General features: G+C 48.0%; 1 protein-coding gene across 1 annotated transcript in view; it reads left to right on the forward strand.

The window, feature by feature from the left end:
* The first annotated feature begins 482 nt into the window (after positions 1-482).
* Positions 483-22,488, forward strand: part of LOC149337565 (uncharacterized) — a 60,283-nt gene continuing 38,277 nt past the window's right edge. Inside the window, exons 1-3 of the mRNA XM_089554903.1 lie at positions 483-704; positions 5,551-5,795; positions 11,808-11,968. Coding sequence (XP_089411029.1) covers positions 657-704; positions 5,551-5,795; positions 11,808-11,968 — 454 coding nt within the window. The 5' untranslated portion in view covers positions 483-656. The remainder of the gene's footprint in view (positions 705-5,550; positions 5,796-11,807; positions 11,969-22,488) is intronic.

The following is a 22,488-nucleotide window of genomic DNA, read 5'->3' on the forward strand; positions in this document are numbered from 1 at the left end:
GTATCAAAAATTCATGGATATAACAGCTCTGCAGATAAATAAAGAGATCAAATCAGCCAAAAGGAAACACTCAGAAGACAAGGGTGACATATGGCTGTTGCTTTTATTTGCCACTTTAAGATGGCGCCATACTCAGTAAGCACACTGAAATGGCTACGGAAACTAACCTTTTCTGAAGCTGAGTTTCCCAACTGAATTTATATCGTACCCCTTCTCTGCATTGGCCTCAAATATGAGGCTAGCACTATGCCCAAAATAATAAATAAATAAACTGCAGTAGCTGCGGCCCCACCGAATTTCTCGTAGGATGTCATTAAATGGTAGCGTTTTCTAACCCGTAACTCTTTTGTGTTTCCAATTCGTCAACTTCTCCAAAAATGTTCCTCTCTATATGCGTGATTAAGACGAAATCTCCTAGGCACACGCTCAAGGTCGTTTCCTTCCTCCTCTTCCCTCTCTTCCCTTTCCTTGGCGCAGGTGTGCTAGTGTTCTGGTCCCCGTTCCACGACCCACGCGTGCACCAGGGGGCGCTGGCGGGTGTGCACGTGACCACCGTGCACGCCCTGGACGAGTCGGCGCCCGGAAAACCAGTCGCCTACAGCCTACTGGACGTCAGGGACTCCGACCACTTCCACCTGAACCACATCACCGGGAACATGACCACAGCACTACCCATCACCCGAAACGTCGGCGACAAATACGAGGTGCGTAAGGGGCCAATATTTGCAAGACCGTCCATGCATACCGGTGACAACCGACTTTAAATTGGGAGACTTCACATTGTTTATGAAGTATTGCGCAGATCTCTGGATACTATACGAACAAGAAGTCTCTAAACGTCTGCCTGAAACAAAGCTTCTATGCTTCGCAGAACTCTGTTGTAGGAACTCATGTCCCTGACAGTCGAAGATGTGGCATCTGAAAATGGTATTGCAGCGCCGACAATTTATACTGTGACACAAAATGGCCTGCGATTCCGAACATCATGCTTACCTCTTAAGGCTATATTTCGAAAATCCAGCGTTGCCACCCGTGCTGTGAGAGAAAAATCTCCGGAGAAGCTACCTGCGTTGGCAACGTAGGTCACGCGACATTGTGGCGTCATCACAACCTGAACACCGGATTTTGAGCAAACTTATCAGCGTGCCAGGCGGCCGTTAATGAATGGTCGCAAAAAGTACCCCACGAGGAGGAACCTGGGTCGCATAAGCCCCACTGATAGCAGCACCGGCCATATCAGAGTCATCGCTTAACCGCTACACAACTGCATCAGGAGTGGTATGAGGATTGCCAGGGATCTATAGATTTAAAGTCCAGAATCACCAATTCTGCATATATGGGCGTTAGCCCACCAAAATGTATCGAGTCATGCCCTCAAGGAAGCGCTTAAGTATCCCGTCCAATTTTTTTATATGGCTTTTCAATTTGCAATTTTTTTTTGCTTTCGAGCAGCTACAGGTGCCATCTTTGGCTGCACAAGTGATGAAAAGAGAAGGATTTATCTCTTTCGGGAATTCTTTATCGCATGGCATGCAAGATGAAGCACTCTTTTTCCATGCTGCTCTTTTTCCTTTTTTCACTTTGGACACCCACGTCTTTGCTATACCTGAAAAAATAAAAACTCTGAAAAAAAAAAGGAAATGAGCCAAGAGACTAAGAGCGGCGTGTCAGCAACCCGTTGAAAGCGGCGCACACGGCGGCGAACAGGTTTTTTTTTCCACTCTGACAAGAGGCTCCTCACGCCACTTGTGCCCTGCGAACTGCGTTAACTAGACGCCTCCTCAACGTCTACCGGGGTTCCTTCCAGTGGAGCACTGCGTTTCATGCTTAGCGGAATTTTTATCCTTGTTTTTTTTGCATGCTTACTTATAGATCGTGTTCAACAGCCTTTTTCAGCAGTTTCTAGCGGTGTATTTCTTTTTTTTTTCTCGTTTGCGCCGCAGTGAACCAAACCAAGCCGAAGTCAAGTTCTCTTCACCGGGTTGACGTTTACGTTCCCGACAATCTTGTTTTAAGCTTACCTTCTTACCCTATCGTTTCCTTATTTGCTTTTATTGTGTCCTAGCGACTATTTTGCTCTTCCTTGTCATTCCATTTTCTCGAATTTTTTTTTCTTCGGCTTTTCGTGCTGTCTTTTCTGTCATCCTGCTGTAGAACCAAAGGAAACCAAGACATGTCATGCCCTTGTTTCATTTTTACATGTTTTACATGTTGTTTCATTTTCACATTATTGCTTACATGTAATTTCGATGGAGGCGAAATTCTAGGGGCCCGTGTGCTGTGCGATGTCGGTGCTCGTTAAAGAACCGCAGGTGGTCGAAATTTCCGGGGCCCTTCACTACGGCGTCCCTCAAAGGCTGAGTCGTTTTGGGACTTTAAATTCCCTATAAACTAAACCAAACTTATTGCCTTTTCATTCTATTCGCCTTCCTACGGCGCTGAGTTTGGCCATGCCAAACAGTGGGAACGCCGAGCTGCGCCACAACTCTTTTGATGGCATCTAACGATCGTATGGGCGTAGAAGAAGCTGCGGCACGCAGTCTCTTCAACGCTTCCTTGCCTGTCTTTTTCGCACCGTTCTCTAGCTTTTTCTTTTCTGCACGGGGCAATCATCGCATTGTTTGCATTGCTGTGCTGCTACAAGGAGTACGTAAGACGTATATGTTGTCGACGGCATAGTGAAGACTATTAAGCTTGAAGAACAATGAGAAAGTGTACATCAGAGCAAAGAGAAGGAATGCGCAACTATACAGATGTCCTTTACATTAAGGCGACTAAGCGCACAGGGATCATAACAGTCGTCAAAGAGGACATTGGCTTGTGCCTCAAGTCGAGGCTAAACGAGAAAATAGAAGGAAACCAATGTTATGTTGATACGGCTTAGCTGTTCTGGACGTGATCGCATTAAGCGAAACGCAATATTAGAGACTTCAAGCAATGGAGCACATGCTTTTTCGCTGTACCGCTTCTGCAGTGCCGCGTCGCGAGACGTTCGCGGCCTACAGGGCGCTGGGAATCATCCCAGACAGTCTCGAAGCGCTCTTGTGGCCGCGCGGCAGTGCGCGCACCCGTCACAGAACAATGGTGAGCCTCTGTGCGTTCATCGAGTAGGCGGGCTTGACTTCCCGCTTGCTCTTCGCCAGGTAGTGTACGCGTGACACGAACGCTCCGTGGGTGCTACCTCGGGCGGTATACGCGGCCGGGCACCCCACCCCGGCAGCTAGTGCAGTGTGCCGCGCGCGCGATTAGTCCGAGACAGGACGCTAAGTGCGCGCAGCTATGTACAGTCTTTGTCAAAAGTAACCAGGCTGCATGGTTTGCTTCTAGCTCGTACAGTAGAGCCCTTATAGCTTCCCTGAAGCTGAACTGGTCGTTAAAGGTAAGGACTGGGGGTCTTCTTACCTTCCAACACTTTTCGATTTTTAGGAAAGCCACAAGGGCTCCACTGTACAGGCTAGAAGCAAACCATGCAGCCTGGTTAGTTTTGACAAAGACTGTACATACAGTTCACTCCTTTTGTAAGTGATTGTGCGCAGTGGCCGCTAGCGCGCACTTATTTCCGGACAATGCTTGGACATTAGCGCGCGAGCGGCGCGAACTTGATTACTTTTGTATTTTGTAAATAGTGTACAAAGCTCTCCCCTGTGCTTTCTTGCTGTCGCTCTCCTCTATACTTCTCCTCACTATCCTCTCCCTTTCCCTTTCATTTCCGCCGGCTGCAGCTCGGGCGCTTAAGATATTAGATAGCCATTGCCGCGGCCGGCAACACTCTTTTGCTTCACTTTTTTATTTTTTATTTTTAAAAATAAACCACTACCACCACCGCCACTTCCAGCATAGCGTATATCACTTTCGCTGCCACTAACCGCCTAGCAAGCGCTCTCAGTGCGCATGCGCAAGTCTTCTTAAGGCGACTTGTGGCGCTAGGTGCCGACCAACTACATGCAATCCTGTCAAGTCTGCACCAATCAGCGTCTGCGCATTGGCGGAGCGTTAGGCTGTGCGTTGGAGTGGTAGTAGTACGCGTTATGCTAAGAAGTCTCTAATATAGCATGCCCTGTTCAGTTCCTTTCTGCCGTCTCGATGTGATGTGTGATTATTTCGCATTAGGAAGCAACGTAATTGTCGGCAATTTTTTAGGGAGATTCTTAAACGGACTGTAAAAAGGGACATTAAGATTACTACCTATACTATTAGATTTTTGCCTAGTGGAATGGTCTGAGGTTCCCTGTGATCTTTTAGGGCTCGTAGGACTGTTTAGCCTGTGGAAGAGCCGAATGACAGATCGCCACGCCTGTCGAAATCTCTGTACAGAGAGGTGCACTGCGCAATTACTGCGAGCGCTATATGCTGCGCAGGATCGACCTCCTGCCTGGCTCCCTTTACTCGATGCATGCGTGTGTCTCCCGGAATTTCGATGTGCACGCAAAGTGAGAGCAAGATGCTGGTGTGATTGTGTATGACGGGTTGCGGGATAATACTTGGTTAAGTCGGATTTTATGCCTACCAGGGTGAGTGTAATTCCATGCAGGAACGAAAAAAGAGCCGTCGTAGCTTGTTTGGCGCGTGCTCCTTCGTGATCTGAAAGACCTTGGTTCAATTGCCCGCACCTCCACAAGAATTTTATTGCGTAAGCAATACAACGCTCTTGAACAGCCTTTCGCGTAGCGGCGGCCGGTAGCCACGTTTGACCTTTAGAATGACCTCTGACGTCATACCAGGATGAGAGATGGGCTACCAAGTCGTGTCGTCGCGCAGCGGCGGCCGGTAGCCACGCGGGACATTTAGAATGACCTATGACGTTACGCCATGCCTAGTGACATAATAGCGTAACGTCATACCCGGGTGAGAGATGGGCTACCAAGTCGAGTCTTCGTGGAGCGGCGGCCGGTATATACTCGGGACATTTAGAATTACCTATGACGTTACGCCATGCCTAGTGACATAATAGCGTGGCGTCATACCCGGGTGAGATGGGCTACCAAGTCGAGTCTTCGCGCAGCGGCGGCCAGTAGCCACGCGGGACATTTAGAATGACCTATGACGTTACGCCATGCCTAGTGACATAATAGCGTGACGTCATACCCGGGTGAGAGATGGGCTACCATTTCGAGTCTTCGCGCAGCGGCGGCCGGTACCCACGCGGGACATTTAGAATGACCTATGACGTTACGCCATGCCTAGTGACATAATAGCGTGACGTCATACCCAGGTGAGAGATGGGCTACCAAATCGAGTCGTCGCGTAGCGGCGGCCAGTAGCCACGCGTGACCTGTAGACGCGGCGCACTGCATTCCTTCAGTTGGAGGCGCTGCGCTTTTGCTTTCGCGACCTGCCAGGCTTAACCAAAGCTAAGCCCCCGCCAATTTTTTTATTTGGAGTTTTTCATGTTACAACGCCGCAAACGCCAACAACGCCGACACCGGGTTTTCTACGACACGAGCTCCTTAGCGCTATCGCCTTAAGAGTAAATGAATATACAAGCCCCAGAAGTAAGCTGCAGAGTATAAGTTCATCTTTTTCATCTTTCTCTCTCCTTTTGGGGTGCAGGTGATCGTCGCCGCCGTGAGCCAGGGTGTGACCGAGGTTAAGACGATGCAGATTGAGGTGACTGTGCCCAACGAGTACCCGCCCCGATTCGAACACTCGCTGTACCGCACCGAGGTGCACCAGACGCGCACGCGGCCGGGACACAGGGTGCTGCAGGTGCGAGCCCATGACCCGGACCCGGTGCCCTACAACGCAGAGGTCTACTACCGCCTCGTGGCCGCACCAGAGTCCACCAAGGCGCTCAGGTAAATTACGCCGCCCTACATCTAGAGTGCCAGCCACAAGAGCCAGAATGTCGCCGCCCCGACATATCTCATGGTTGTCGTTCGCATGAACCAAGGTCGCCCAATGTCAAGGTCACGTAGTCCATCCTCATCGATCCCATTTTTCCCATGAGTCATACGACTGTTTCGTGATGTCGATCTTTTCGTTATCTTCATACAAAGGTTTCGTGATGTTAATCCTCGAACACATAGTCTGGCCGCATTTGTTCTTCTACATTCCCCTTAGACGTACAGTTGACGCTGAAATTTGTGCGACATCACGCAAGTGCCCTGTGCACTGTTTTATGATTTTTTTTTAATTTTGAGCGTTTACTCTTTCGATTACAACTTCCGTGCTGTGGTTTGTTGGTTAACGGCAGCCCCATCTCTGATGCCTTTCGTGACGAGCTAACTCATGTTGACTGCACTTTAACAATGCTGCAAAGACTGTCAATTCCTCCCCCCCCCCCCCCCCAACGTAAGTAGATAAGTAAGAACATAAGAACCTTACGCGGTTCTCAAATGATGACAGTTAGACTGTAGGCGGCCGGTTCGACCCCAAGAGGGTGGCAGTCAGGCCATGTCGGACCCTAGACAAGGTGCCCGTGAGTTCAAGTGGCCTCCTGTTATCCATATTCCGCAGTGAAAAGTTACAGAATTTATACAACAAGGAGCACATTCTTACAGGCGCTGATCACTTTGCTGACATGCAAATTTGCCTGACGAGCTTGAAGCTTTAGTAGTAGGAACGGGAATTAAACACGCTCAGAGGTATTTTACGAACACAAACACTGTGATAGCGCCTCTTCGATATAATACTTTCTTTATTCTTTGGCGGTTTCTAGTTCTACTTTCGGCTCCCGAATCTGTTTGAACGATCCAGTCAGTGCCACTCGGTTCAGGAGTAAAGCCTATGATGGCATTAAAAAAGCTTAACATTTGCCATGCGGTCAAAATATTAGCAATGATGTGTACATTGAACCGATTACTGAGATAAGGATTTACGTGTGCATCGGCAAGGCTGCTGCATGTTGTTGCTATGATGCACTAAACACCCGTACTGATAAAGCATTTTGGCACGTGTTAGGGCACATGGAAAATAAAAGCAGAAGAACGCGGCATAGGATTGGTAGCGGCTGATTACTTCATCATCAATTCATTTCTTCACGACAATGATGCATAAAGCTTCGACCTTTTGTAAGCTGAATATTTCCTCATCCAGGAAGAACAGCTTTCATTTCTGTCATTCAAGGCAACGAAAGACTAGGAAGCTTTAACAAAATCGTCATCATCTTCATGATCCTTACATCGGCCGCTGCAGGCTAAAGGCCTTTCCCATGTCTGTACAATTAACCCTCTTCTTCGCCAGCTGCGGCCACCGTACCCCCGCAAAATTTCTAATCTCATCCGCCCACCTAACTTTCTGCCGCCCTGTGCTACACCTACCTACTCTTGGACTCCACTCCGTTACCCTAAATGGCCAGCGGTTATCTTGCCTCCGCATTACATACTCTGCCCAAGCCCATTTCTTCCTCTTCGTTTCGACGAGGATGTCATTAACCCGGCTTTGTTCTCTCACCCACTCCACCCGCTTCCGATCTCTGAACGTTACATCTATAATTATTCTTTCCGTAACTCGCTGCGTGGACCTTAACTTAATCTGAACCCTTTTCGTTAGCCTCCACGTTTCTGCCCCATAGATTAGTACCGGTAAGACACAAGTGTTTTATACTTTTCTCTTTATGGATATCGGCAAATTGCCATTCATGATCAGAGAGAACCTACCATATGCACTCCGCCCCGTTCTTACTCTACTCGTTATTTCTCTCTCATGATCCGGATCAGCGGTCCCTACATGCCCTAAGTAGATGTATTCACTTACCACTTCCAACACTTCGCTACCAGTTGTGAACTGCTGTTCTCTTGCTAGACTGTTGAACATTACTTTGGTTGTCGGAATGTTAATATTGCTAATGGCATTGCCCTCCTTGTCTTTGAACGCTTACATCTGGTTTTTCCCTCTGACTAGTTTCCTGTTCGCCGCTTTTAGGCTACCTCGACTCGACTCTCTCGCAACCTCGACTCTCTCCATATTAAACTTCGTTATGTAGGGAACCTTGTTCTTACTAATCAAGTTCGATAGCTCTGCCAGTTCTACTCAGTCTGTAGGGTTAGACGACCACATGCTTTGGTGTTTTTTGAGATCTTGAGATGAGATCTTTCGTCTCCTGCAGGACAGCTTGCCGGTATAATGTCTAACCATCCTACCGCCTACTTCTGCGGCGCACTCCGTAACGATAGCGGGGAGATTATAGTTTATTGTTCGAACAATTAGATCGTTTTTCTCAGTTAAATCCGAATATCTTTTGTGCAGCTATATATCCTCAATTCCTGTACTTTTCATCTTACCGCTAGCTGGTTAATGCGCTTCCGCTTCACTAGCTTCTTACGTTCCATGTTCAAGTCTAAGCTAATTCGAGACGTTGTGGCCGCTACAACGCACCTTCCCGAGGACCTCCACATCCTGCATGATGCCTCGGTGAGCGCTTCTGATGAAGTCTGTTTGAAGATCAAAGGGTTTTTAGAACTGCAAAAAGTGCAACTACTCAGCACCTGCCACATCGCCGCCTAACTTTCTGAACTCTAAATTGGGAAGCGATTGGCAGGGCATGCAGACAGAGAAGTTAATACGGCATCTACTGGCAATTAATGCGCCATTGTTGTTACGCCATTTCGACGAGACCGTAAGTTGCCAGCATTCACATGTGAGAACAAAAAAAAAGTCTGTCTTTGATCAATTTATTTTCTCAGCTTCCTGCATTTGAAGGAATCGGCGGACGCAAACCGTACTTTCCTTTTTAATATTATGGATTATCCTCAGAAAGACGACATCTGGAATCAGCTGATCTTGAAACTTGGGAAAAAACCCATCTAGGCGCAAATGATTTCACGACACAAAAAGAGACGAGGAGAAATCATTTGTGAGAAATCATTTGAAATCATTTGTGTCGTGAAATCATTTGCGCCTAGGTGGGTTTTTTCCCAAGTTTCAAGATGAAAAACCAACTAGCCCGTCAACATGCATTACTGAATCAGCTGAGTTTGCGCTTTACTCCTATCCTACGTTAATGTTCACTAGCCGCAGTCCGATTTCTGTAAGCATGGAACACAATTTTCCACTCACCAGGGTGATAGTCTAAAGGGTTAATGGTCTCTCCATCCACGGGCTCCTCCATGGCTGTTGGGTAGTGAGGAACGCGGCGCACCGGCAAGGATCGCCTCGATGAGGCGAGGCTTAGCGCAGCGGCGTGGCTGCTAGAAACATGTTCACCAGGTAGCTCACCGAGGTCATTGGGCACATCCAAAAGATGGTAGCCATTAGGGTCCGTGTACCTGCCAGGATCTATTGAGGACCCTGGTGGGGCCTAGAAAGGACTTAGCGTGGCACAGGAACCAGAAATTGGCGCAGTCGATATTTAACGCGTCAGCTCACTCGGGCCCTCTATCGGCCAAAAAACTGAAGCAGTTATGCGCCTTTCCTTTTCTCGTAACGAGCGCAAGGTTTAGCCTCTGTTGGTTTTGAGGGAAGGAAAAGCGCATAACTGGCTCCTTGTGTCACTTGGCACCTCTCCGGTTGTCGTAATTATTCCGGAGCCCTCCACTACGGCACCTCTTTCTCTGTTTCTTCTTTCACTCCCTCTTTTCACCTTTCTCTTACGGCACGGTCCCCCCACCACCTGCCCTTTGTGTTCTTGATAGGGCTGGAACCTTCGCGAACCTCAGCCCACGCACGCCGCCTCGCCAAGGTCGGAGAGAGAGGAAGGCCGGGACCCTGCACTGCAACGCACCAGCTGGACAGAGCGCCTCTAGCGCTACTCCCGCACTCCTCCCATCCGCGCTCCGTTGCGCCTTCGACGCCCTCAAAGCCGACGCGGCTCAATCTAAGAACGGTCGCCTAAGCACTACGCTCTAAAAAAAACTGTCCCACGGTGCACCAAATGTTGCGCTGACCCGAGCCCCTACTCTGTCCAAAACGGTTCCTCTGAATCGTTCCATGTTTGGTTCAAGACAGCGAAACAAGTGTGGCTTTCGCTCTGTACCGATCTTCGGCAAAAATGCGTGTAAATTTTCCATTTCGGGTTCATAATCGGTTCCGGTTCGGTATCCTGTTGTTAAACACTGCTGATATTTGGAAGTGCTCGGTTGCAGCCGCTAAACGAAAGTATGGCAGCTATAGCAAATACAGTGAGGACGGTTGCGCGGCGGGCAACTGTGGAATTGATCTCGGTTTCGGCACCCGAATTTCCTGCTTTGCTATATGAAGTCTAATTTGCATCACACATTATTTTGTGGTAAAGGCGATGTAACTCAAATAAGCGCGAGACGAGCGCAACCTGCTCACGCCTCTGCGAATTTCGTTGTAACGAAAGAGAAAGAAGGCATAGAACCACAGCCCACATTTTGTTCCTGAAAAATGTCAGCACCGAAAAAGCTGTTGCTTTCCCGCATATATAGAAAGGAACGCGAGTCATTTGGGCTTGCTATTTCCAGACAAACGCCGACGCCGCGTTTATCGTTGGACTTGTAAGAATCAATTCAAAGAGGGGCTTGGGGGAACAACGAAAAGTTTAGTTTATGCCTTCTTTTACCGCAACACCGGGTTGCACTTAAGCATTGCGATGCGCACATGCATTTCATGCCTTGATGGGCGTTAGCATTCCTCCGAAGCGGGTGTCTCAAGGCGAGTGCACCAGGCCGCCTCTAGTCTCCTGCTTGAACAGCTGTGGTTATTTTTTTGGCAAGAGCGTACACAATTGACCATTGTGTAAGACGAAAATTGACCACTTCTGGTATTAATCAGTCACTAATGTACCTGTGTGTTCTTCTGCTCCCAAATGTGATTTTGTTGAGCTGGGTTTGGTAGTGTGCGGGCTTGCATGTTTTTCTATGGTATAGTGGCTTCCTGACGAGTGAGATCTTTGGGTGGGTGGCTGTGTATTCCCTGTGACTAAGTCGGTGGTAGTTTCTAAGTTTGCCGTATGTTAGTGGAAACGAAGGTTCGGAGATGGATGGCCACGGGGCTCAGAACGTATGACTTCTAGCTGTTCTGTCAGCCGCCTCACTGCCCTCTATGCCTTCGTGGGCTGGGATCTACAGAATACTAAGACGGGTGTGTGTACAATTGTGTGTGATTCCTCATGATGTGGGCGGCCGCTTGGCAGAGTTCCCCACTTAGGTACGCGTTGCAGACTTGCTGCGAGTCCCTCATGATTGTAGTGGTTTGCTCGGTGGTGTGAGCGTGTTTGATGGGGAGCGCGAGTACGACTTCCTCAGTCTCCATTATGCTGTTTGGCCTTTGAACCTTGGCGCTGGCTATCTCCTCGCCGAGGTTAGTTAGGGCGGTTGGTACTGTAGACGCCCGACTTTTGTAGGGGCTGGCAGTAGTGTAAAGAATGTTTGCTTTACGACGTATGACCTTATGTTGTATTTGCTTGGCTAGGGCCTTTCTTCGAGCGCCGGGGTGTATGGGGCCCGTATTCGTGAAATGGGAGGACGTGATACACTCCGTGGGTGGCCAAGGGTAGCCTGGTCCATGAGTGTGAACGTTTTTTTTTTTTTGTGGGGTTGACGTCCCAGCCGCTGAAAGACCGTGGCGCCCGTACAGCTGAGGCGCAGGCGCCATTTCTGAGCAGCTATGAAGGCTTCCTTGAGCGCTAATACCCAACAAAGCCATTCCCGGCCTGCGGAGAGATCTCCAGTATACTCAACATGGTTAGAAACTGCCCTGAGCACTGTACAACGTACATTCTACAGGAACTCACCTATGAGCAATGGCAATTGAGGCAGGCTAACACAGAGCTCCTCCTTCAGCGTCAGCTGATCGGTCAGGCCTGGAGGGCCGTATTCTCGTATGGTTTCCCGGACCTGTGTGAGCCACCCGCGTAATTAATTTAAATTAAAAAAGTTTGTTCTCTCTCTGTCTTCTTCTCCCAGGTATCTCGCCCTGGACGGCATCACGGGTGAAGTGATGCTGAACCGTAGTCTGGTGGACGTCGCCGGCTCCCCGCTCGCCTTCACCGTAATCGCTGAAGACGGTGGGTCGCCTAAGAAACAGGCCAGAGCACTAGTCGAAATCCTCGTCAAGACCATCTCGGGTGAGTAGTCGCATCCGAGTACAGTGTTTTCTGCGGTTAATACTGGCATATCGCGCAAAAAATATCTGATTCGTCATTCTACAAGCTTTGAGGTCATTACGAGCTTATTTTTCTAACCAATATTCCGATTAAAAAACCAAAAGATTGTTAAAACTTTCTTTCTCAACCGAACTTGTGTAAATTTTCAAAATGTTGGTGATTTGTTTTGCATAAGAACAGCGGCTCTTCGTCAATGTAAACTGACGATATCCACAATCACTCTGGTTGCCGCGCTGGTGAAGATTCTAAAAATTACTTTTGGTGGATTGCTTTTGAGAATAACAGCGGCTGTGCATGTCAGCGCTTTCACTCTAACCGCAGGCTCGACGAAAGGAGTGATGGGAAACAGGAATTAAAAGCGAGCAGTATACTTTTCTCTGTCTCTTCGCATCTTCAGGTTAAACTGGACACTGACTAAGGTCGGTACAGCAATAATACTCGTGAATCGCCGATACATCAGACGTAGTTCGATACGACTCACATACCCTTCCTGCTGTGAACAACATACGTTACCGCTTGGCTTAGTTGTAAGCGTATTAATTGACTGCTTGCGTATACCTGCAAAGATACCTGAATATATGTAACTGTACATATTCATGCTTACAGAATTTGTTACAAACCCTCTGGCCGCATATGCTTTACTTTTGAGCTGTATTGAAAGCAGCTATGGCACATATAACGGCAAAAAATTTTTAAAGCTGCGGTGAAGGGTGGGCCCCCAGCGTACGATGCCTTAGAGCATAGTGCATTCTATGAGTGTTGCATTGCACGACAGAAAAGGAAACCATGTAGCAAGGAGAATATTTATGGACTATGAACCCGCCCACAAACACACATGCAGGCACATCTAAGCTTCCATACAGACCTCGAACGTACTGTACGTGCAACAACGTGCGGTGCACAAACTGATCCCTCTTAATAATGATATGCACAAAACTGACCGCAAGGCACACCACATAATAAAATAAGACATGCCGTAATGTCGGTGCATGTTTTCCATCGCAGTGAACTATGCACGAGGAAAGCGGACGCCTATAATTCAGGAGGCTTCTTCGACCTCTGCACTGCGACCTAACATTCCTTCCTGCAGGTTTTATCTTTTCAAGGGCAGCACTCGTAAAATACGGTTAACGGCGAGAACGTGAAGGATTCACAGAAAGCTAAAACTGCTCGTATGGCAAAAGCCAAGGCGGTCAGCCGTTCTTCTACACCAATTACCCAATAAACGTAGGCAAACATCGAAGGAATGCGCAAGATGCGTTGCATGCCTGTGTGGTTACCGCCGACCACTGGATGGTTTGCGCAAGTAAGAAGCCTAGCGGGCAGTACAGGAGGGTAACTTGATTTAGATCTGCTCTCAGTTTCGTAATCTTGTGTAGCGCTGCAGGTGCTTCAGCTGGGATTAAATAAAGGAGGGTGCAGTCTTAGAACTAGGTTCCAGGTTTGAAAACGGCAAGTAATTATTTACCGCCTACATACTGCACTTTGTCCGGTATAGCATATCTACTTCTTTCAACTCATATTTTTCTACTGCCATCTGTAATGCAAGCGTGGTGCACCACGAACGCGCTTCTGCAATGAGTTTAATCCCTTTGCCCAAATAAGGGGCAGAATGAAGACATCACTCCAGAAAGACAACATGGCAGACACTCCCAACCTATGCAATTGTTTTCAAGACGATTTTTTTACACTACGGTTTAGGCGTTTAGGTACAGCCTTTGTCAAAAGTTTGGAGCCCAGGGTTTTTTTTTTTTGAGCCACACTGTGTCGTTCTTAATGGATCTCTAGCGCTCCAAATTTCCTGGACATGAAAAGATTTCTGGTACTGCCTCCTGCAATAGGTAGGACTTCCACGAATGCTCCTGGAGTCCCAATATAAAGCTTAGAAGTGAACCCCCTGGGCTCTAAACTTTTGACAAAGACTGTACATGCGTTCTTTACGGCGTCTTGTCCTCTATTTACCCCCTTTCCGTATAGGAGCACAAATATTTGACGACACGTTAGAAGCAACTCTGACGCGTGCCTGATAAGCAGGTGAATTTTACTCCAAAGTAACTTTTGTGGATTAAAATTGAGTTCTAGTAGCCGCCTTTGTTGCGATCTTTTTCTGTTGTCTTGCTTTCTGATTATGTAGTTTCGCAACAATAGACACTGTTTATCCGCAAAACTGTCCCATATGCAAATAATGTCAAATGTCTTTACAAAGGAAAAATTGTTGGAAACGTTGAACTTACGTACAAGTGACACATACGGACACCTTATGAGCGGAACAAGAGGGTTGTGCGATTAACCTAAAACGTGGCGGTACGCGACGATTTCAAGAGGGATGAAAAGATTCCGGTTTAAAAGGGCCGGGAAATATTGAGTCTGTCAAGCGCTGAATACCATCATGTTTTCATTATTCCCTGCCTTCTGGTGGAAGCGTGAAGACAGCGCAAGCACCAAGCACAGCTGTGGAGGCGGCGAAAATTATCGGGTTAGCGTTTTGAAAATTTTTCCCTCTGAAAAAACTAAGGCTAAGCCGCTTTACTAAAATTAAAGTAAATAGTATTATAGCTAGGTGCGAAGGCGACAGCTCATTTGATCAGGTTGACTGAAATAATGCTTTGAATGCGCCCGAAAACAGCCACCAAAAGCTACGAGGCCACACGACACTGAGAAAGAGCGAAAGGTGGGTGAATTGGGAATACATCCAGACCAACCACTTGCAACTCCAATACACCCGCCTGCAGTAATGCCGTACTGGTTATGTAGATATAACAGTGTTATTATTATTACTATTATGCGGAAATGTGCGTTTTGGCATAAGAAGGTTATAGGGACATGTGCAGGCCGGTGTCAGCTATGAATGCCAGTAAGGCGTGGTACTGGGGCCCGTGGGTTCAGATTCGAATGTCTGGTGGTCGGCTGGAGTCCCTGAATGCCTAGCCCCCGTATTCACAAATGTTCCTTTCCTTAAAGCGTTAAGTGGGCCTTCGGCAAGGACGGCCTAAGTTGAAACGTAAGATAAGGCTGAAGTCAGCCTCAAAAACCAACCTTACGCGATTTTAAGGGCGCCTTACGAAAAGGGGCTCCTATCCGAAAATGTTGGTGATATGGGAGCGAGGCTACTCGCGTTTTTATGTTGGAATCATCTGGAGATACACGTATAATTTATTCCTACGACAAAAAGTGAATAAAAATTTCTCCTAGCACGCTTGCAAGTAAGCATCAGAGATTTTAGGCAAACAATTTTCCAATTTTGACATTTTTTCTGCTTTTGCAGGCCACCCTGTAGTGTAGCCGTCACAATAATGTGCTTGTTGATTTCACGTCGCCCGCCTCTTTTGCGAGTGTTTGCTTCTCGACGTCGGTTCGACAATCATGTTCGACAATCGAGTTACAATCCGGGAAGCTGTCGGCTGCGACACGTTTACAAGGTCTCTGGACGCTGACCAATTCCGAAGCGCCCTCAGCTGCGGCATCGATGAAAAACAGTTAGGCTTAGCGACGACTACGGCAGCCAGGGAGAAACGTTTGCCGGGGGGCAGCGCAGTTCGTCGCTCGGCAGTTCGTCGCTCGGCGTGTCCGCGGGCAGCGTCGTTGCCGAAAGCTTGACTGTCTCGCTGATTGGTTCAGCGGCTTGCGTCTCGCAGTCGCAAGGCTGGAAAATCGAGCAGCGAGCAACTTGCCTGCGCGTCGTCCGCCACTTCTTTCGTGAACGGTAGGGACAGACTCACTGGCTCTCCGAAGACCGCGGCCGCATACTCGCGTGTTCACGGAGAGTGGACCATCCTGTACATACGCTTTGGTTTTGGTTTTACATTACGGCCTTCGTACTACCTCCTTTTTGTTTCGCCGAGACGGCGTCTGTCAACGCGGAGATCGCGCCTCGCGCAACTCCTGTCGCACTCGAACACGAAGCTAGCAGGGCGTCCGCTCCGGCGGCGCGCCTAGTTTCCGCGGCTCGCCGCTGCGGCGCTGGCATCGCGCTCCCGAGGGAGCACTAGCATTCCAATCGCAAAATGGGAGGTGGCAAATCTACGCGCTCCGTATGCGGTCCGACGGAGCGGTCTCGATCTGCCATTGGAATTCAGCATCACTGAAGTCGTCATCGTAGCACGCCGCCATGTTGAATTGTGGTAAGGAGCAGTTTAAGGTGCCTGGGTTGGCACCTTAAATGGCTCCCTTTACCTGAATTTTAAGTTGGGCTAAAGGGGACCGTTAAGGGTAAGGTCTGTTTCTGAAACGCGTTAAGGAGCAGAAAAGTGAAGGGGCGCTAAAGATAAGGGCAAGTGTGGTTTGTGAATACGGGGGTAGGTGTCGCTTGCGTGCCTACCAAATTCAGGAGCAAGTTAAAATAACGTGAGGTAACGTCGCCTCTGCAGCAGAAGCGGGGCAGCGGGGGCAGTTCAGAAGCTGGGTGTGTAATGCCCGGGAGGCCCTTTGGACATCACTTAAGAGTATATTTTGACGTCACGGCTGGTGTTCATACATCTGTCTTTCAGCCCTGAATGTGCTGTGAGCGAATTAGGAGGATAGTAAGAAGGAAGTATACAGCACTTGATGTGCACTCCCGTGTGCACTCTCAACTTCGATACGTTTAAAAGTGACTTGCATACCAGCTGCAACCTACAGGCACCTAATTATTTGGCCTAATCTTAGACCGCTTAAAAGTACCGTGTTGAGTCCAAGGAAAGGCCACCGTACGGTGGAAGGCGAAATGCCAGGTACCACATTGTAGGCTCGAGAAAAACCATTAGGCGATCCTCGCTGGATCGTTTGAATGCGCTAGCAGCCAAATGTTCGTTATATCCTGCGTTTACGCACTAAAGTTCGTTATGTCCGAGATGCAGCACTGAGGTTCGTCGTATCTGAGGTTCGTTACGTTCAAAGTACTACCACGGAAGTTCGTTATATCCGAGCCGACATACTTAGGTTCATTATATCCCATGTAACACATGAAAGTTTCTTACATCCGAGGTTTACACACGAAAGTTTGTTATGCATCTAAGGGTTGTACACTTAGGGTAAGTATATGCGAGGTGGCATACCCAGGCTAGTTGTATTTGGGGTAATATATAAGTTCGTTCGTAGCCCGATAGGCAGGTGTGCCACTGGCTACTAACAGACGGCGGTCGCCATTTCCTCTTCCAGGGACCCTTCTGATGCTAACCCATTAAAACAATGCCGCATTTGGGAAGACACCAAATACTGCTATCCTAACTAACGATATTAGGAGGGAAGAAGTTTGGGCAGGACGAGCGATGCGTAGCACATGACTTGCGATCTGCCGGGCAGAGTTGATTCCAAACAAAAAAGGAATCAATCATCAGTATGGAAATACTCATTATTACTTTTGACTAACTGGGTTCCCTCTTCGAATTTATCGTTTGGGCCTTACCATGCCTCCTGGTAGTGGTCCCGGTTACCATAGTTGGCAACCAGGACCGCCCGTAATCAGGAAGCGGTTTACGTCCACTTCGAGTTTCTCAAAAAACTCTATTGCTTTTCTCTCTAGATGTATGGCTGCATTGATTTTGATCCTGATGGATAATTAGTTGAGTGAATTAAATATGCACCACTTCGCGGAGAATTCGCGTTGATAACTGCGTGTTCTGTGCTTTTTATTAAAGGTCTGCGAAAAAAGCATCATTCTGGACTAAATAATGTTTTACGTGATTTTGATGTCTCGGCCATGTGTATAATAGTGTGCGTGCAGGTACATCAATGCAAAAATATTAATTTTAGTTATTTATTATGCTAAAGGTTATTAATGTACGTTAATTAGGGAAATCGGTGGGTAGTGTAATGTGATCGAAAATTGCTTAGACAAGTTCCGGTATGATATAATCTGATCAGCGAACTTTCTATAACAGCAAAAAAATGTGAATATGAATGCAATGTGTTCAGAACTAGTCAATCGCGAAAATCTGAATGAGCTACGAGAAAACAACCTTCGTAGAAGCGAGTCAATAGATTTCATTTTTCATATACTCGTCACGCAATCTTCGTCGCACTGTAGCAGAGGCGCGCTCTGCATTTAGGCGGCTTGAGTTCGGCGACGATGGAATATTTCTTACCACATTCCTCTAGAATATTGGCAGACTCAGAGCTGTTCGCGACATGAAGCAAAGCAAAAAAAATATTTCCTTCGTCATGTCTGAAGAACTCTTCCGGCTTCATTTAAGCCCTAGCAACCGAGCCTTCTTATTCAGAGCAGTTCGAGTACGCGAGTGTGGAAATTGTTGAAGATTCCGCCCCATCTCCCGGATCGTGAACCCGCCCCTCTCTGAACTTATGGGAAAGAAAGTTAGAAGGGGCTACGCTACAAGCAACTAGTAAAGAAAAGAATCTGCCATAAAATCTCTAGTAACCTCGTCTTCGGTTGATATGAGTGATGAAAATTCTCTCTGAAGGACGAACCTGCTTCGGATAGTCTTCAGTGCTTCCGGACGGCTACAGCGCTACCACCAGTGGCATGTTCATGAAAACAGGCGCTTTCCATTGCTTCAGAGCTCGGAAAATCTTTACTTTTAGTACCGCCAGATAACGCCGCAATCCTCAAGCATCAATCTCATCAGTCAGTGTTGAAACTGTCGATTTCATTTTTATGGGTGCTTTCCCAGGGGGCATATTGACAGTTCCCAGTTTCCGTACCGGATTTTCACGAGGGACGGTGCTCCACGAGGGACGAAAATGCGTCGGGAAAGAACAAGGCTACAAGGGCCATTTAGGCAAGCGTCTATATGTAAAGTGGGGTGGAAAATCGAATTCGCTCCTAGCCATTGATCCAATTCACGTGAGCTGCCCTCACCTTCCTGCCGTCACCGTGCACTTGTGCATCGGAGGCAAGCAAACTGAATTTACCCTAAATTGACCGGCCTCATCGAAATTTGCATTCGGAAATGCAAGTATGCATTCAGTGGAAGCTGTTCGGAGCACGCCCGATAGGTTTATTACGTTGACTGCGCGTGAAATTTCATCTCTCTAGGCAGCCAATCTAATTCCGCAAATCAGTTCTTTCACGCCGGCATGACTTGGAATTCAATTTCATTAAGCGGGTTTGTTTGTTCATCAAGTAAGAAATCGAACCGGCAGTGTAAATATAACGATAATACGCATTGCAGAAAGGGCAGTATAACGATCTGTTCAGTGCCAGAGTGTTCTATCACATTTTACTCTTCTTGGAGATATTGCAAAATGTTGGTGGAGGCCTCTTTGCGCCGCCTAAAGTGGCCACGCCGCGGCTTGACTCTGTCTCTATATCAAACTTAAGGCAAAGGTCCAATAGGAAAAGTTAAAAATAATATGCGGGTGATTGGCAATGACCTGACGAGGGCCGTGCATGAAAAACTATCGGTGTCTGGTGTTTATATTATATAGCATGGAGTGTAATGCAAGCTAGCCTAGCAAACTGACGATAGATGATATGAGCGAAAAATTGTGCTCATATAATCAATCAAATCACCAACGCGGCTGGGCGTTGCTTCTGGAATATTGTGCTAAAGGCTGCACGCGTGCCTCCAATCGTGAATGCAATGGAAATACGCTTCAAGTGGCTTTCAGGCTACCTTGTAGGCCGGACTTCATTTTTCTGGAGCCCACAGCGGTGCCTTAGTGTTTGTGGTATTCTACTGTGGTACTTATTCTGTTGTGGTATTTAGTGTTTATGGTATTCAGCCCGGGGGCGCAGGCTAGTATGCCGGCCTAGGCAGCGGAATTTACATAGACATGAAGTTTAAAAAATGCTGTGTGATGCAAGATGTGAGTGCACGTGAAAGAGCCCCATGTGGTCGAAATTAATACTAAGCCCTCCACTATGCCGCTTTTTTTGGCCGCCTACAGCTTCGGTACATTAACATACCATAGGTTCCATGGTATAATATCCTGCAAAATCTGACTTGATCCTCAGTACATCAGTAGCGGACAGAGAATTATATTGACTGCCAGCAGGGTTTTGAAGCTGCAGCAATATACGCCGAATAAATTCGATGAAAACGAGAATAATAACATTTCTCATGATCACCCTCATTGAATATGATAGCCATTGGTATATCCCTGCATCTTCCTGCCCGACTAGAACGTTCCAAAGAAAAATGGTATTCGGGGCAAGCCGTTTGAGAGACGTGAGATTAATATCCACCACTATAGTTTCTGTAACGTGCACCAAGATATCAGAGCAGGAGTTTTCACATTTCGGCATTATCGAAATTAAGCTGCTCCGAACCGGTCGGAAGCTATGGCCTTTTGAACAATAGTCCGAGGCGGGTATGTCCCTATATAACTGCACTTCAGATTGTACTTCACTGTGATTACTTCGAAGCTATTTAGCTTCTCTTTTACTCTCGGCTGTCTGTATATTGCGGAACGATCGACTAAATGGATCCATAAATGTATCCGTCCTGTAGCAGGGGCAGCACGCCCCATATGGGGAATGAAGCCAACGTTTCTAGAGCGCTTCCGCCTGCCGCGGAACGTGGCGCACTTAATTCGACCTGCCAGTCGTTAGTCCCGGACCACAACAAAGTCGTACTCATTTCCCTGCTCGTACGTCTCCTCCCCGCGCTAACGACATTGGATGGTTTGTGCCGAACTCATTTTGTATGGACAGAGAAAAAAGGAAAGAGCGGCTGTGATAACGACCGCGGGAAAATGCAACTCGATGCGACGCACGCTACGTATGTGTCGTTAGAGTAGTCTAAAGTTAGGCGGAACACCGTCTGTCTAGGATGAGACATTATTACAAGGCAAAGATTGGGTCACTAACCAAGTCAAATGTTGTTAGAGCCGTTCGTGGGTGACCCACATTTCTGAGACGCAAGGGTTCGCGGCATTTGTTATCTGCACTTTCCACGTGGAACCGGTATTTGCTGTCACCTTTATCTTCTATATCTTAGGCTAAACACTGGTGGTGGTAAATCCCTTCGAGATTCGTTTTGGAAAAGTTTTGACCAGCTTGTGATCTTGGAACATTGCCTAAGTACGTCTTGGAGTATGTCTAGGTATGTCTTGAAGTATATATGGAGTATGTGTTCTTCCATGGAGGCGAAATGCTAATTGCCCGTGTACTGTGCGATGTCAGTGCACGTTAAAGAACCCCGGGTGGTCGAAATTTCCGGAGCCCTTCACTACGGCGTCCTTCATAGCCTGAGTCGCTGTAGGACGTTAGGCCCCCATAAACCAAAAACTAGTAACTGCCTCACTTCTCGGCGGACACCTCATCAGCGCTGTAAACCAAGGGGTGGAGGAGGAAGCGAAAGAAGAGAGAAAGAGGGGCCGAAGTGAACGGATCCGGAATAATTTCGACCACCTGAGAATCTTTAACGAGTACTGAATAATGAGTATTGAAAGTATACAACAGGTGTATCTTACCGGTACTCACCTATGGGGCAGAAACGTGGAGGCCAACAAAGAGGGCTCAGCTTAAGTTAGGGACAGCGCAGGGAGCTATGGAAAAAAAGTGATAGGTGTAACGTTAAGAGATCGGAAGCGGGCGGGGTGGGTGAGAGAACAAACGCGCGTTAATGATATCCCAGTTGAAATCAAGAGGAAGAAGTGGGCTTGGGCAGGGCATGTAATGCGAAGGCAAGATAACCGCTGGTCCTAAAGGGTAACGGAGTGGATTCCAAGGGAAGGCAGACGTAGCAGGGGGCGGCAGAAAATTAGGAGGGCGGATGAGATTAAGAAATTTACGGGAATATGGTGGCCGCGGCTGGCGCAGGACAGGGTTAATTGGAGAGACATGGGAGAGGCCTTTGCCCTGCAGTGGGCGTAGTCAGGCTGATGATGATGATGATGATAATGATAAATTCGCACTGCACAACGGTGCATTTTTGTGTGCACGCGGTGATTTCGCAGCTGATATCAGGTATCCACGCCGAGTGAGACAGGAAATGCACTTTTCCTTTCCTCATGACCTCCAAAATCTCCCCTCCCCGCTTTTACCATGGCCCCAACGATCCTGTTTCACTGGTCGTTCTTTCATCTTAATATAATGGGGTGGGTGAAAAAAATTGGCAGTGGCAGCTCTGGTTAAGCCTGCATACACAAGCGAAAAGCTGCAGTTATGCTTTCTTTGACGTCATGGCTATCGCAGTTCGCGCACAATGCACTGGGAGCACCGCGATAACGGTGTAGGCAAGCGCGTAATTAGCCCTCCTTCCGCATGCGTAGCAACTGTGGTAAACACGCGGCTGCAATGAAATGGCAAACGGTGGCGAGGAGGCGAGCGCGCAGTAGCCAACTCCCTCGCTACCACTTCTGGGTCTTCTTTTCCTTCTTCCATAGCGAATGTCTGCGCCTCTTCTACGGCCGCCGCCGCCGGGCACGCGTTCTCGCAACGCCTTGCTAAAGAACCTTCTCTTCTTGGACGGCGGCGGCGACCGCGCGGCAGCAGCGAAGGGTAAAGCGGTGGTGAGGAGAAGTGGTGACGTAGCGCGTGCCGCGGCGGCGCCGAGGGGTGGCTCACGCGAAGCCCGGTGTTGACGAGCCTAGTGAAG

This window comes from Amblyomma mixtum, chromosome 7 (genome assembly GCF_055824585.1).
Source record: "Amblyomma mixtum isolate Tamu chromosome 7, ASM5582458v1, whole genome shotgun sequence".
NCBI lineage: Eukaryota > Metazoa > Arthropoda > Arachnida > Ixodida > Ixodidae > Amblyomma > Amblyomma mixtum.